Source organism: Schistocerca piceifrons, chromosome 8, assembly GCF_021461385.2.
Source record: "Schistocerca piceifrons isolate TAMUIC-IGC-003096 chromosome 8, iqSchPice1.1, whole genome shotgun sequence".
Taxonomy (NCBI): Eukaryota; Metazoa; Arthropoda; class Insecta; order Orthoptera; family Acrididae; genus Schistocerca; species Schistocerca piceifrons.
The window spans coordinates 210,085,950-210,100,583 of record NC_060145.1 but is presented as its reverse complement, the minus strand read 5'-3'; the positions used below and the strand labels follow the sequence as shown (position 1 = coordinate 210,100,583).

Below are 14,634 nucleotides of genomic sequence, written 5' to 3'. Positions count from 1 at the left end.
AAAGGCAAAGGTCCCGAGTTTGAGTCTCTGTCTGGCACACAATTTTAATCTACCAGGAAGTTTCATATCAGCGCACACTTTGCTGCAGAGTGAAAATCTCAACTCTGATCTGACTACAAGTGACATCTCTTCATCATCTTCAACTGGACCTGGTGCGATGGCATCTTTCCATCGTAGTGGTGGGAGAGCACCATCATTCTGGTGCTCAAACCCGGTAAAAACCTATTTGATGTGGGTAGCTATCGGCCCATTAGCCTCATCAACGTTCTTTGTAAGCTGCTGGAACATATGGTGTATCGGCGGTTGGGTTGGGTCCTGGAGTCACGTGGCCTACTGGCATCATGTCAGGGCAGCGTCTGCCAGGATTGCTCTACCACTGATAATCTTGTGTCCCTCGAGTCTGCCATCCAGCCTTTTCCAGAGGACAACACCTGGTTGCTGTCTTTTTTTATTTACGGAAAGTGTGTGACATGACCTAGTGTCACCATATCCTTGCCACATTATACGAGTGGGGTTTCCGAGGCCCTCTCCCGATTTTTATCCAGAATTTCCTGTTGCTTCGTACTTTCCATGTCCAAGTTGGTGCATCCCATTGTTCCCTCCATATCCAGGAGAAGAGGTCCCGCAGGGCTCTGTATTGAGTGTCTCTCTATTTTTAGTTGCCATTAATGGTCTAGCAGCAGCTGTAGGGCCGTCCGTCTCACCTTCTCTGTATGTGGACAACTTCTGCATTTCATACTGCTCCACCAGTACTGGTGTTACTGACAAGGGAACCTCCCCATCGCACCCCCTTCAGATTTAGTTATAAGTTGGCACAGGCCTTGAAAAATTGAACATAGATCAATCGCGAAAACAGGAAGAAGTTGTGTGGAACTATGAAAAAATGAGCAAAATATACAAAATGAGTAGTCCATGCCCAAGATAGGCAACATCAAGCATAATGTGAGCTCAGGACCATCGTGGTCCCGTGGTTAGCGTGAGCAGCTGCAATCCTAGAGGTCCTAGGTTTAAGTCTTCCCTTGAGTGACAAGTTTAATTTTTTATTTTCAGACAGTTATGATCTGATAAACTCTTATGTTTTCATCACTTTTTTTGGAATGTTTATCACGTCCACAAGAAAACCTAAATCGGGCAAAGTAGAAGAATCTTTTTACCCATTCGCCAAGTGTACAAGTTAGGTGGGTCGACAACATATTCCTGTCATGTGACGCACATTCCGTCATCAGTGTCGTATAGAATATATCAGACGTGTTTCCCTGTGCAGGAATCGGTTGACCTATGACCTTGCGATCAAATGTTTTCGGTTCCCACTGGAGAGGCACGTCCTTTCATCTATCAATCGCACGGTTTTGCGGTGCGGTCGCAAAACACAGACACTAAACTTATTACAGTGAACAGAGACGTCAATGAACGAACAGACATATCATAACTTTGCAGAAAAAAAAGTGAACTTTTCACTCGAGGGAAGACTTGAATGAAGGACGTCTCCTTCCGCAGCTGCTTGCACTAACCACGGGACCACGGCACTCCTGAGCTTCCAATATCCTTGATGTTGCCTATCTTGCACATGGACTACTCAGTTTGTATATTTTGCTTATTTTTCCATAGTTGCACAGAACTTCTTCCTGTTTTCTCTATTGATCTGTGTTCAGTTTTTCAAGGCCTATCCACTGTGCCAACATATAACTAAATCTGAGGGGGGTGCGATGGGGAGGTTCCCTTGTGAGCGGCACCTACAGGGATCCATCGACATGGCGCAGTCATGGGCTCTAGCCCACAGTTTCCAGTTTTCTGCTGCAGAGTCATTTGTTATGCACATCAAAATATCCACGGGTATGCTGCCGGTCTATAGTGTCCAACGGGCACAATATTTCGGCGATCAAACATGTCGCCATCATCAGGTGAACTGACGGACTGAGCTCAGTCCGTCAGTTCACCTGATGATGGCGACATGTTTGATCGCCGAAATATTGTGCCCGTTGGACACTATAGACCGGCAGCATACCCGTGGATATTTTGATTATCAAATACGCCGGGAGAAACTTAAGAATCACATTTGTTATGCACTTCCGTCGGCGTCATACCGTTCATCCAGAACCAGAACTTTACCTTAATGAAGATCCACTCACTGTAGTGGAGACATATCGATTCTTAGGACTGGTTTTTGATGCCCGATAGACTTGGCTTCCTCACCTTCGTCAGCTTAAGCGGAAGTGCTGGCAGCACCTCAATACCCTTCGCTGCCTGAGCAACACCAACTGGGGTGCAGATCGCTCTACGCTGCTGCAGTCCTACAGAGCCCTTGTTCAATCCCATCTTGACTATGGGAGTCTGGTTTATGGTTCGACGGCACTCTCAGCGCTGTGTTTACTCGACCAAGTGCACCACTGTGGCATTCACCTGGTGACAGGAGCTTTAAGGATGAGTCTGGTGACCAGCGTCCTTGTGGAAGCCGGAGTGCCTCCATTGCAGGTTAGGTGTGCACAACTGCTGGCCATTTACATAGCACATGGTCGTAGTTCTCCTGTGTATCCGAATCACCATCTCCTTTTCCCACCCACAGCGGTTCATCTCTCACATCAGCGGCCCAGGTCAGGGCTTCCAATTGCAGTTCATGTCCGCTCCTTTCTTTCTGAACTACAGTCCTTGCCTTTACCACTTATACTTGAGGCCCATTCACATACACCTCCATGGTGTACACCTAGGCAACAGCTTCACCTGGACCTTTCACATGGCCCTAAGGACTCGGTTAACTCCGCGGCTCTCCGCTGCCACTTCCTCTCAATTCTTGACAAGTACTGAGACCACAAAGTGGTTTACGCCGACGGCTCCATGGCTTCACGTATGTCCGTGGAGGACATATTGAACGGCATTCCTTGCCCGATGGCTGCAGTGTATTCACTGCAGACCTGGTGGCTATAACTCGAGCACTTCAGTACATCCATTCATGCCCCAAGGAATTGTTACTTCTGTGTACTGACTCCTTGAGCAGTCTACAACCTATCAACCAGTGCTACCCTCGCCATCCTTTGGTGGTGTCCATCCAGGAGTCCATCTACGCCCTGGACCGGTCCCATCATTCAGTGGTGTTTGTGTGGACCCTAGGACACGTTAACATCCCAGGCACTGAACTTGTCAACAGGCTGGCCAAACAAGCTACGCGGAAACTGCTTCTGGAGGTGGGTATCTCTGAACCTGTCCCTCGTTCTGACCTACGCCCTATGGTTTTTCGGCTTTGGGAGACAGAGTGGCATAACAGTACACAAAACAAACTGCGTGTCCTTAAGGAGACTACGAATGTGTGGAAGTCTTCCATGCGGGCCTCTCGCAGGGAATCAGTTGTCCTCTGCCAGCTCCACATTGGCCACACTTGCGGGACCCTCGGTTACCTCTTGCGCTGTGAAGACCCCACCTCAGTGTCGGTGTGGTGCTTGGTTGACAGTAGCCCATATTCTCGTGTGCTGTCCCACCTTGACTGCTCAGCGACGAAATCTTGGGTTACTGGACTCATTGCCGCTCATTTTATCTGACAACACCTCATTAGCTGATTTAGTTCTAAATTTTATTCATGATGGTGGGTTTTATGATTTGATCTAAGTTTTAGTGCCTGTCCCTTGTCCATCTGTGTCCGCCCTAGTGCTTTTAGGGTGGAGGTTTTAATGTGTTGCAGAGTGGCTGGCTTCTCCTTTTTATTCTCGTGGTTGGCCAGCCACTGTAATCTGCTTTCTTGTTTTACTCTCTTCTGTTTCTAGTGTCTCTCTGTTGTTTTCTTGTCCTCCTTTGGTCCTTTTGGTGTTCATTGGCTTTCCTTCATTCTTGTGGTTTTTCCTTTCTTTTTGTTTTATGTTATATGTCTCGTCTGTTTTATTCTCACACTTGTGGCATTGTTTTATTAGGAACAAGGGACCGATGACCTTGTAGTTTGGTCCCTTACCCCCCCTCTTTTAAACCAATCAACCAACGCACAACTTCAATGAACAGTGCAGGTGGATGTGCTCATGGAACGAGTGTCCTGCCACTTTTAGACCCAGTATGTCACTGTGGAACCAGACTTGCATGTGACATCTTTTGGACGAGTGCCAAAGATAGCTTCCTGACAGAGCTGGTCATACCACCCATATGGATTAGATGGCCCGAAGTATTGCTTATCTTCACTTTTCATGTACAAATCTACAAAGACCATCCAACTTTCAGTATTCTCTTCCAGAATAAAAGAATACAATTTCCACAAACATGCTCATGGATTGGTATCTTGATATTAGCCAGTCTGTGATCCATCCTCTCTAAACTACACATGATCTTTCTCAACCCTCTGTTATGATCTGTCTGACAAGCACTGCTTTTCAAGGACCTTTGCCCAAACCTTGTCTAGATCTATCTTTCAAAGCAAAATATGTAACAGGCTTATCTTTTGTATAGGGACTGCTTTGTGCAGTGGATAATGAATTTTAAATGTGGAAATCATTTACACTGATGGATCATGTGTCGACGGCCAGAGGGGCTATGCTTTCACAGATACAGGCAACAGTGAACAGCATTTGTATTACAAGGGTACAGAGTCTTTACTGTAAAACTAGTAGCCATTATTCAAGCTCATACATTGTACAATAGGGACAACCAAATCAGGCAGTGCAGTTGTTAAAACACTGACCTTATACCTGGAAGGATGGAGTTTGCTCTGTCAAACCATACTGATTTAGGTTTCCAGTGGTTTTCATAAATCAAATTAATCAAATGCCAGGATGCTTCCTTCAGCAAGGCCACAACTGAGTACCTTTCCTATCCTCATAAAAACATTTTTTATGTTCATCTACATCTACATCTACATCTACATCCATACTCCGCAAGCCACCTGACGGTGTGTGGCGGAGGGCAATACATGTTGTGTGTATAGGTATATTTTGAGCTATCTGTTGTTATTTTTTTATATTGAGAAATAGTATATCATTGTGAGATGACCACTGGTGAATAAATAAAATGGATCATGTGCAGCTGCTGACTTCAGCCTTTCACAGTTTGTGCAGGGTGCCAAGCCATAACACCAGACACCCACTGGCACTGTCCTTTCAAGGCCTCTTTGAGCTGCAAAACACCTTATGGCTGATTGTATACGTAGGAGTCTCAGTAAATCAACTTGCAGATCATTTGGCCAAGGAGGGTAACAAAAAGGACATTCCAGAATTAAAGATAGTGAGCCCTGACTTATGGAGAACTCTATTCCAACCGGTTTTAGCATCATGGAATGGGGGCTGCAATTTACTATAGCTATCACCAATACTGCACACCATAAAGATTCTACAGCTGCGTGGCTGTTTTCATGTGCCACTGAGAGTCTACAATTTTCTGCCAACCCTGCAACAGCCACACTAGACTGATCCATAAATACATTCTTAAACAAGCCATTCCACCTTACAGCAGGTGTGGTGCCCCTTTATCAGTGGCACACGTTTTAATAGTGTGCCCCACCTTTACTGCACTAAGGCAACCAATTAAGCTATCTGACTCATTACCTCACATATTTTACCTTTCCTTTACAGCAGATTATATTTTTCCATCCTTTTTCCATCTCGGATCAACATATTAATGGTCATTTTGACTGTCCATCTTGTTCCGTGTTTGAATATTGCTATTGTGTAGTACAGTTCTTTTTTCCGGTAAATGGAGGTATTTTACTGTCATTTAACATAATTTAAGAAAAGTATTACTATCATCATTGTCCCTGTATAAAGTGCATTATTTTCAAGTATACACTTCAAATGTATTATGGCTACTGTTTATCAGCAAAATGAGAGCTTGGCTTGTTCTATGTAAAGAACTATAATGTGTTGAAAAAACGTTATGCAGATTTATAATGCAGGTACAAGGAACTGCATAGAAATTCCAAACTATGAACAGTTTATTTGTACAGTGCACTGAGTAGCGAGACCATAATAGTTGGAAGTTAGTTTGAAGCTCGGAGAGAATGTCTTGAATGGGAAATATCAGTGGGTGTCGTAGGTCGTTTGAACCAATTTAGAGGTAATAACTAAAATTGACTGTTTGATAACTGCTGGTTCTTCCGATCTGTAAATTTCAGCATTCTGCTCAGAAAGTTTCCAATCATTTATTTCTGTTGCTGATGTTCATAGTCTCCATTCAGTGTTCCTGCCAAGCCACTTAACTGATTAAGGATGGTGTGTGCTTGTGGTACTTTTTGCACTGATCAGTGAAGTTTATAAGCTCCATTGTCAAAGTCAAAGACTAATATGGGAGCCTAATATTTTCAAAACACTGAAATTAATTTTTTTACAAATTGTGTCTCATATTACGTGATTCCGCATCTCAAACCTCCATTCGTATTACATGATTCCCCATCAAAACTGTAATTGTATATAATATATTTATATGTGCACTTAAACCCATTCTTGATTGACTGTCTTGAACAACCCACTTATATGATACACATTATTGCTCTATCACATTGTTGTTAAGCATTTGTCTGCCATGTGTCCAAAACACACACCTATTTTTTATCTTAAACTAGTGCTGTGCATCTAAAAAGTAGGTGACAAATTTTTGTTGGTGAGGTGTACTGTAGATGCAAGTGGTAAACCACACCAAACATGCCTCTATTTAACATTATTTTTATGCCCAAACCTCTCTTGAAACTGGTATTGCAATAGAATGATACATTATGTTCATAATACTATAGCTGTACGTAAATCCTGAGGTAATTTGATGAGGCACTAGGGAAAATTCCACGATACTCCTGGTCTCAATCTGTACTACTTCGTATCTGCACCTTCTTATTGCTTGCCGTTTACCCCTCATTGCCGTTTCCCCCCTCATTGCCGTTTCCCCCCTCATTGCCGTTTCCCCCCTCATTGCCGTTTCCCCCCTCATTGCCGTTTCCCCCCTCATTGCCGTTTCCCCCCTCATTGCCGTTTCCCCCCTCATTGCCGTTTCCCCCCTCATTGCCGTTTCCCCCCTCATTGCCGTTTCCCCCCTCATTGCCGTTTCCCCCCTCATTGCCGTTTCCCCCCCCCCCCCATTGCCGTTTCCCCCCCCTCGTTGCCGTTCCCCCCCCCCCCTCCGTTGCCTTCCCCCCCCCCCTCATTGCCCCTTGCCCCCAACCTCATTGCCCCTTGCCCCCAACCTCATTGCCCTTTGCCCCCCCCCCTCATGGCCCTTCCCTCCCTCATACTTCCTCATATTTCTCCCTACCTCCCCCCTCTCCACATTAATTAAGATTTATAGTACAGTCGACCATAGTTGTCACAGTTTTCTCTGCACTTCTCCTGAGCTGTTTCTCGTGCTTCCTCTGCTCTCAAATTGATTTCCTATCTGCAACATGATATGAAGCTAACCTCACCTGCCCTGGGACAAGTTTACTCTGGCTCCTTATTCTTGTCCTCTCAAGAAACTATCCATCCCAATCTCTAGCCTTTGTTCCATGTCTTTCCTTTCCTTTTTGATGTTCACCTTGCCCCCTACATTCAAGGCAATACTCATGTCAATCAGATTGCTTACACCTCATCTGTATTATGATTGATTATATTTACTTATTCCGTTATTTGTATTCCACCCATGATTTTTCCATTATCCACTTAGTATCCCTAGTTAAGGAATTATAGTTAGTCAACCTTGTTGATAAACTTGTTACAATTATCACTGCTCATCTTCATTTTAGCAGTTTACAGGCAGACAATCTTCTTTCATAAACAATTTTCGTATACATGTTTTACTTACATTTTGAATGATTTTGATATTGTACTCATTTCAGTCATGACTGATATAATGACGTGTATCACCAGTTTCTTTTTTTGTGTTAATATATAATTTCATTAGATGGTTTTAAAAATATAATGAAATTTAATTCATAACCACTTTTCTTTGTGTCCTCTTTTCTAGCTCTGCATACGGAGCCTTTTGCAGAATTTCAAGTGGACTGGTACTCACCATCAGAAGTTTACCTTTATAGTGAAGCCGCGCCTTCCAAACTTATGCGTAGTGTCACTCAGAGGCTTGGATTTCAGAAATGTTAGTAACATTTCATTCAATAACAGCTGAGAAAATGTACAAATTAAAGATGAAAATCTGCATTTTTTTCTACTCTGTATTGCATACTGTTTTCTGTTCTTTTCATTTCTTTTCTTATTACAACATTGTATTATGAGTGCACTACAATTTGGCTCTTCATTAAGGAGGAGGTGTAGGGGGTTTGGAAGGGAGTAACTGATTCCCAACTAATACACAGACTACTTTTGCAAGTCAGACAACATTTGCATTTATGTTTGTGTTTCGTATCACTACAGAAGCAGAGAAGACATATGGAGGTTGTGACCACTTAAACGATTTTAAGTAGTTGAAACTGAAGTCTTTTTGCCACAAATAATAAAATACTACACTGAAATGTTACAATGAACAGTGACAGTTTATTGACTGATTTGGAGTCCTCCTTTGTAGGTGAGTGGTCAGTGTGGCTGACTGCCTTGCAGGGTGTGGGGGGCTCGTGTTTGGGAACGATACGCAGCCAGGTCAGAGATTTATTCTGCTCATTGTCAATGCACAAGTCACTGAAGTGGTTTCAGATAAAAATACGTCCATGAGATGGCCGAACAACTCCAGCTGGAGTCTCCCAGACTGTACTCTTATCAGGTCATTTGTGAGTCTCATATACTGTACTTTTATCAGGTCATATGTTATCACACATTGTTTTATTTATCCATTATATGATCAAAAGCATCATTCACCTGTGTGACAGCTACAGACCGGCTGGGGACAACTTCAATGAGGTGTCAGAGTGTTTCTGGAGGAATGACCGCCCATTCTTCCTCAAGCACTGAAACCAGAGAAGGCAGTTGTATTGTATGCTGGAGTCTGAAACAGAATCGATGCTCCAACTCATCCCAAAGGTGTTCTGTTGGGATCAGGTCAGAGCTCTGAGCTGGCTAGTCCACTCCAAGAATATTTTTGTTCACAAACCATTGTCTCACATATGTTGCTCAATGACAGGGTGCGTTATCATGGTAATACGGTCAGTCTTTGTCTCCGAACCTTTCCTTTGCTGCATCCAGTACACATTGCTGTAAAACATATTCCTATCCTTCCGCATTTAATGTTTACTTAAGCTGACCACGAAAAATGCCACTGTACCATAACACCACTACTTCTGTCTTTTACATTTAGCACTACACAACATGGCAGGTAACATTCTCCACACTTTCACAAAGCCCAAACTCTTCCATTGGATTGCTGCAGGCTATAGCGTGATTCATCACCCCAAATTGCTCATTTCAGTCATCCACTGTCCAGTGGCATTGCTTTTTACACCACCTCAAGTGTCACTTGGCATTGACTACAGAATTGTGTGGTTTACGAGGAGCTGCTCTACCCTATTCTTTTTAACTTTCTACAAACATCCATTGTACTAGATGGACCAATGGTAATGGTTTGGAACTCATGTGTGATTCCTTCCACAGATTTCATGTGACTCTTTTACAACCAACATCCACTTTGTTTGATGGTCCTTGTCCGCCAGTAAGTGAGATCTGTGTGGTATTGGTTTTTCTGTGGTTGTATCTTCACATTTCTGCTTCACAATCACATCACCAGCAGTTGACTAGGACAGCTTTAGAAGGGTTGAAATTGTACCTGCTGGGATTGTTACTCAAGTGACATACAAAGACTAATCTACATTTGAATCTCTGAGCTATCCTGACTGACTCATTCTACTGTTACTGCTTCTTTAATGACAGCGCAATACTTCCTGCCTTCTTGTATACTGGCAGGTGAGGTGCTTATAACATCCTGTGGTCAATTCTTCATTGCATGGAGCTGTCTGGATACTTATGATCAGATAAACTATAAGGAGTTTCCTAAGGAAACTTTCAGTCATAAAAAATAAATATCACATCTTAAGATTATGACCTGCATCTCCCTTTCCTGATCGGCTCGCAAATTTTTTGTGGGAAGATCGATTCCTGGTAGGCCTTTGTGTGCACTTGAATCTCTCTAATTTTACCTTCATGGTCTTTCTGTGGGATATATGTAGCAGGAAGCAATATGTTAGTTGACCCTTCTAGGAAGAGATGCTCATGGAAATTTAAGAGTAAACCATACCATGATGCAGCATGCCTCTCTTACAGTGTTTACCACTGGCATTAGCTGAGAGTTTTCAGTGACACTTTTGCACTTACTAAATGAACCTGTAATGAAATGTGCTACCTTACTTTGGATCTTCCCTAATTTCTCTATTAATCCTATGATTCCAGACTGATGAGCAATATTCAAATGTGGGTCAAATAAAAAGTTGGTAAGCCTACCTCCTTCATGGGTGGGCCTACATTTCCTGAGGATTCTTCCAATAGATCTGTCTGGCATTTGCATTACACGCGATAAGTTTTATGTGGTTGTTCCACACTAAATCACTTTGTACATGTACAAATATTATGAAAAGGATAGTAGCTACTCACCATGTAGCGGAGACGCTGAGTCTCAGTTAGGCACAACTAAAAGACTGTCAGAAAGTGAGCAGTCAACAAACAAGTCCTTTGTCAAAAGTAGACGCGCGCGCGCGCGCACACACACACACACACACACACACACACACACACACACACACACACACACACACACACAGTCTGGCAGCTGGCAGTCTACTTTCGACAAAGGCCTTTTTGGCTGAAAGCTCACTTTCCGACAGTCTTTTTGTTGTGCCTATCTGCGACTGCTCTTACAAACTTTGCTGCGCAACTGCTTCCACTGATTGTTCTGCAATTGTGTGATTGTTCAGTAATGGGTCTTTCTGCTTATACACAGAGGTAACAAAAGTCATGAGATAATGATAAGCACGTACACACATGGCAGTAGTATTGCGTACACAAAATATAAAAGGGTGGTGCATTGGTGGAGCTGTCATTCGCACTCAGATGATTCATGTGAAAAGGTTTCCAGCATGATTGTGGCTGTGTGATGGGAGTTAACAGACCATGAACATGGACTGATTGTTGGAGCTATATGCGTAGGACATTCCTTTGTGGAAATATTAAGGGAATTCAATATTCCACAATCCGCAGTATCAAGAGTGTACCAACAAAGGCACATCTCGGGCATTACCTCTCACCACAGACAGTGCAGTGGCTGACAACCTTCACTTAGTGACTGAGAACAGTAGCATTTGCTTAGAGTCATCAGTGCTAACAGACAAGCAAACCTGCATGAAATAACTGCAGAAATCAATGTGGGCTGTGTGATGAACATATCCCTTAGGACAGTATGGTGAAATTTGAATATGACACCAGATGACCGATGTGAGTGCCTTTGCTAACAGCATGACATTGCCTGCAGTGCCTCTCCTAATCTCCTGTCCACATTGGTTGGACTGTAGATGAGGAAAACTATTTGTGGTCTTGAGGATTCATGATTTCAGTTGGTAAGAGCTGACAATACGGCTCAAGTGTAGTGCAGACCCCATGAAACCATGGAGCCAAATAGTCACAAGGCACTGTGCAAGTTGGTCATAGCTCCATAATGGTGTCGGCTGTTTTTACATGGTGTGAACTGGGTCCCCTGGATGTTTGGCTACTTGGAGACCATTTGCTGCTATTCATGGATGTATGCTCCCTAAAAGCGATGAAATTTTTATGGATGATGATGCGCCATGTCACCAGGCCACAATTGTTCGTGATTGGTTTTAAGAACATTCTAGACAATTTAGGCAAATGGTTTGGCTACCCAAATAACATGACGTGAATCCCATCGAACATTTATGGGACATAAGCGAGAGGACAGTTCGTGCACAAAAACGTGCACCGCCAACACTTTCGCAGTTATGGGCAGCTATAGAGGCAGCATGGTGCAATATTTCTGCAGGGTATTTCCAACAACTTGTTGAGTCCATGCCATGTCAAGTTGCTGCACTGTGTCGGGCAGAAGGAGGTCTGACACGATATTAGGATTTATCACATGACTTTTGTCTCCTCAGTGTAAATGCACAATATGCTACATTTGCTTATGTCAAGAGTCAATTGCTACTCCTTGCATCAAGTGTTGATCCTCTGCAGGTCTTCCTGCATTTCGCTACAGTTTTATAGTGTTGCAACTTCTGTACATACAACACAATCATCTGTAAAAAAAACTTATTGAACTTCCTACATTGTACATGAGGTCATTTGTATGTAGTGTGAAAATTAATGATCTTATCTGTGGTACGACCAAAATTACATTTACGTCTGAAGATTTCTCTCCATCGAGAATGACATACTGTTTTCTATCTTCTAGAAACTCTTCAATCTAATGACACAGCTGGTCTGATATTTCATATACTCATATTTTTTTCATTAAGTGGCACTGCAGAACTGATTCAAACACCTTCCGGAAATCAAAGAAAACAGCATCATTGCAGGCACCGGTATCTACTGCTCTCTGGGTCTCATAGACAAACAGAGCAAGCTGAGTTTCACACATTCATTATGTTTGGAAACAGTCTTGGTTCCTACAGCTGAGATTTTCAGTCTCCAGAAAAGTCATAATACATGAACATAAAACGTGTTCCAAAATGTGTGTCAGAGATGTAAGTGTATAGTATTGTGCAGCTGTTTGATGACCCTTCTGGAAAACAAGAAATGACTCGCACTCTTTTTCCAATCATAAAAGAGTGCTTTGCTCCTCCAGAGACCTATGGTACATTGCTGATAGAGGAGAAGCAAGTTCTTTCACATACTCTATATAGAATCATACTGGTATCCCATCAGATCCAGTGGCCTTTCCTCTATTCAGTGATTTCTTTTCTATTCCACACTCACTCAGTTTGACGTTCATGAGATGATTTAAAGGGGGAAGTGCAGTGCAATCTGCCAGAGTGAAATAGTTTTGGAAAAAGACATTTAGTGTTTTGGTCTTCGTGTGTCATCCTCCGTTTTGATGGCATTATGATCACAGATTGTCTGGACAGATCCATTTACTGATTTAAAGTAAAACCAAAACTTGTTAGGATTTTCTGTCAGCACTTTAATTCAAAAATATTTTGGGTTATTTCATTTAAAGCTTTTACCAAGTAGACACTTGTAAAGCAGCATATATGTGTTAGAACTTCAAGTTTAACACATATATTTTGGCACGACACAACAACACATACAAGTCACAGAGTAAGATGACATGTGTACTCGTTAGCATTCGACTAAGCACTGAGTCCCAGTGTAGCGGCCGCTGCTCGGCTGGCCACTTAGGTGGCGCCGCTGCTGCATGGCTGGCAGACAGCGCCGCACGTAGAGGACGCACGTAATTGCGCGGCGGCACTTTGAATGATCGGCGAGTCACAACAATATGTTTAATATTTATGTTCTTTGATTTAGCTTTGTGAACATAAATAGTGGAAAAATCTTATGAATACATTTTTCACTTCTGCAGTGAGCTGTTCTATCCCACTTCAATCTTTTGCCTTTCAAGTAAATTTATTATTATTTTAGCATACCTTAATCTTAGATTGTTAACAGTGTGTCACTTTAGTTATGACTTGCCTAATGAGTATTTGCTTGTCTGTTATACTTTTTGTGTAGCGTCTCCCCCCCTCTCCAGTCTTCCCCATCTACTCATATTTATCACTCATCAGCTCATAGTCGAACATTACCTTATGCTTGGAAATTTGCCAACTGTCTAGTTACTCACAAATAATCATCGTGTCTTAATTTGTTTATAGTGCCATAAACAAGAATTGCTTGATGCAATTTTTGTGGAATCGTTAGAGTTAAGATAAGACGGTGCTGTAGTCAATCTTGTTGCTTCTTCAGTAGAATGCTACATATAGCACGTTTTAATTAGGATCCAGATCACTTTAAGTCTTACAGTGTGCGCAAATAACATCAAATAGTGTCAAACAATGGAAAATCCAGGATGGAATGTAACATTATGAGAAGGAAAGTGCTACTCACCATATAGCAGAGATGCTGAGTCACAGATAGGCACAACCAAAAGAGTTTCACACTTAAAGGCCAATGGCCTTTGTCAACAGTACACACACATGCGCGTGAGCACGACCACGCACAACTACATGCGCGCACGCCCACACACACACACACACACACACACACACACACACACACACACAGCTCACACACACGACGAGTGTTGACGAAGGCCGTTGGCCAAAAGCTTAAAGTGTGAAACTCCTTTTGTTGTGCCTATCTGTGACTCAGCATCTCCGCTACATGGTGAGTAGCAACTTTCCTTCTCATAATATTATCAAACAGTGTCACTGTGAATCATTTTCACCTACATGGCTGTTTCATTTTTTTGTTTTCACCTGCTATTTTTTGTATCTCTCATTAAATGAAAAGTGGAAAACAATCTGTCTTAATAATGCATATCTAATTTTGATTTCGTGCATTAGCCTGTGTGTCTGATGAGTAAAATGTAGAAAAAGAAGCTATGGTATGATATTGAAAATGAGAAACTCTCAGTTAAATTTGTTACTGTTGTTAATGGCAATTGTTATTTCACTGGTAAAATAAGAAAAACATTTGATAATCAGTCGGTAAAATTATTATTTGTTAGCTATGATGTGTTTCAGAGACTTAGTCCCATCTTCATGTCACAATCTTAGACTTCAGTTGGCAAAGGTAATTCTCATGAACACAGCACCATTTGATACTCTAA

The 14,634-nt window shown here is 42.4% G+C and overlaps 1 protein-coding gene across 1 annotated transcript in view; it reads left to right on the top strand.

Annotated features, from left to right (window-relative positions):
* Positions 1-14,634, top strand: part of LOC124711464 (phospholipase DDHD1-like) — a 176,891-nt gene that overhangs the window by 72,135 nt on the left and 90,122 nt on the right. The window contains exon 3 of the mRNA XM_047241560.1: positions 7,891-8,019. Coding sequence (XP_047097516.1) covers positions 7,891-8,019 — 129 coding nt within the window. The remainder of the gene's footprint in view (positions 1-7,890; positions 8,020-14,634) is intronic.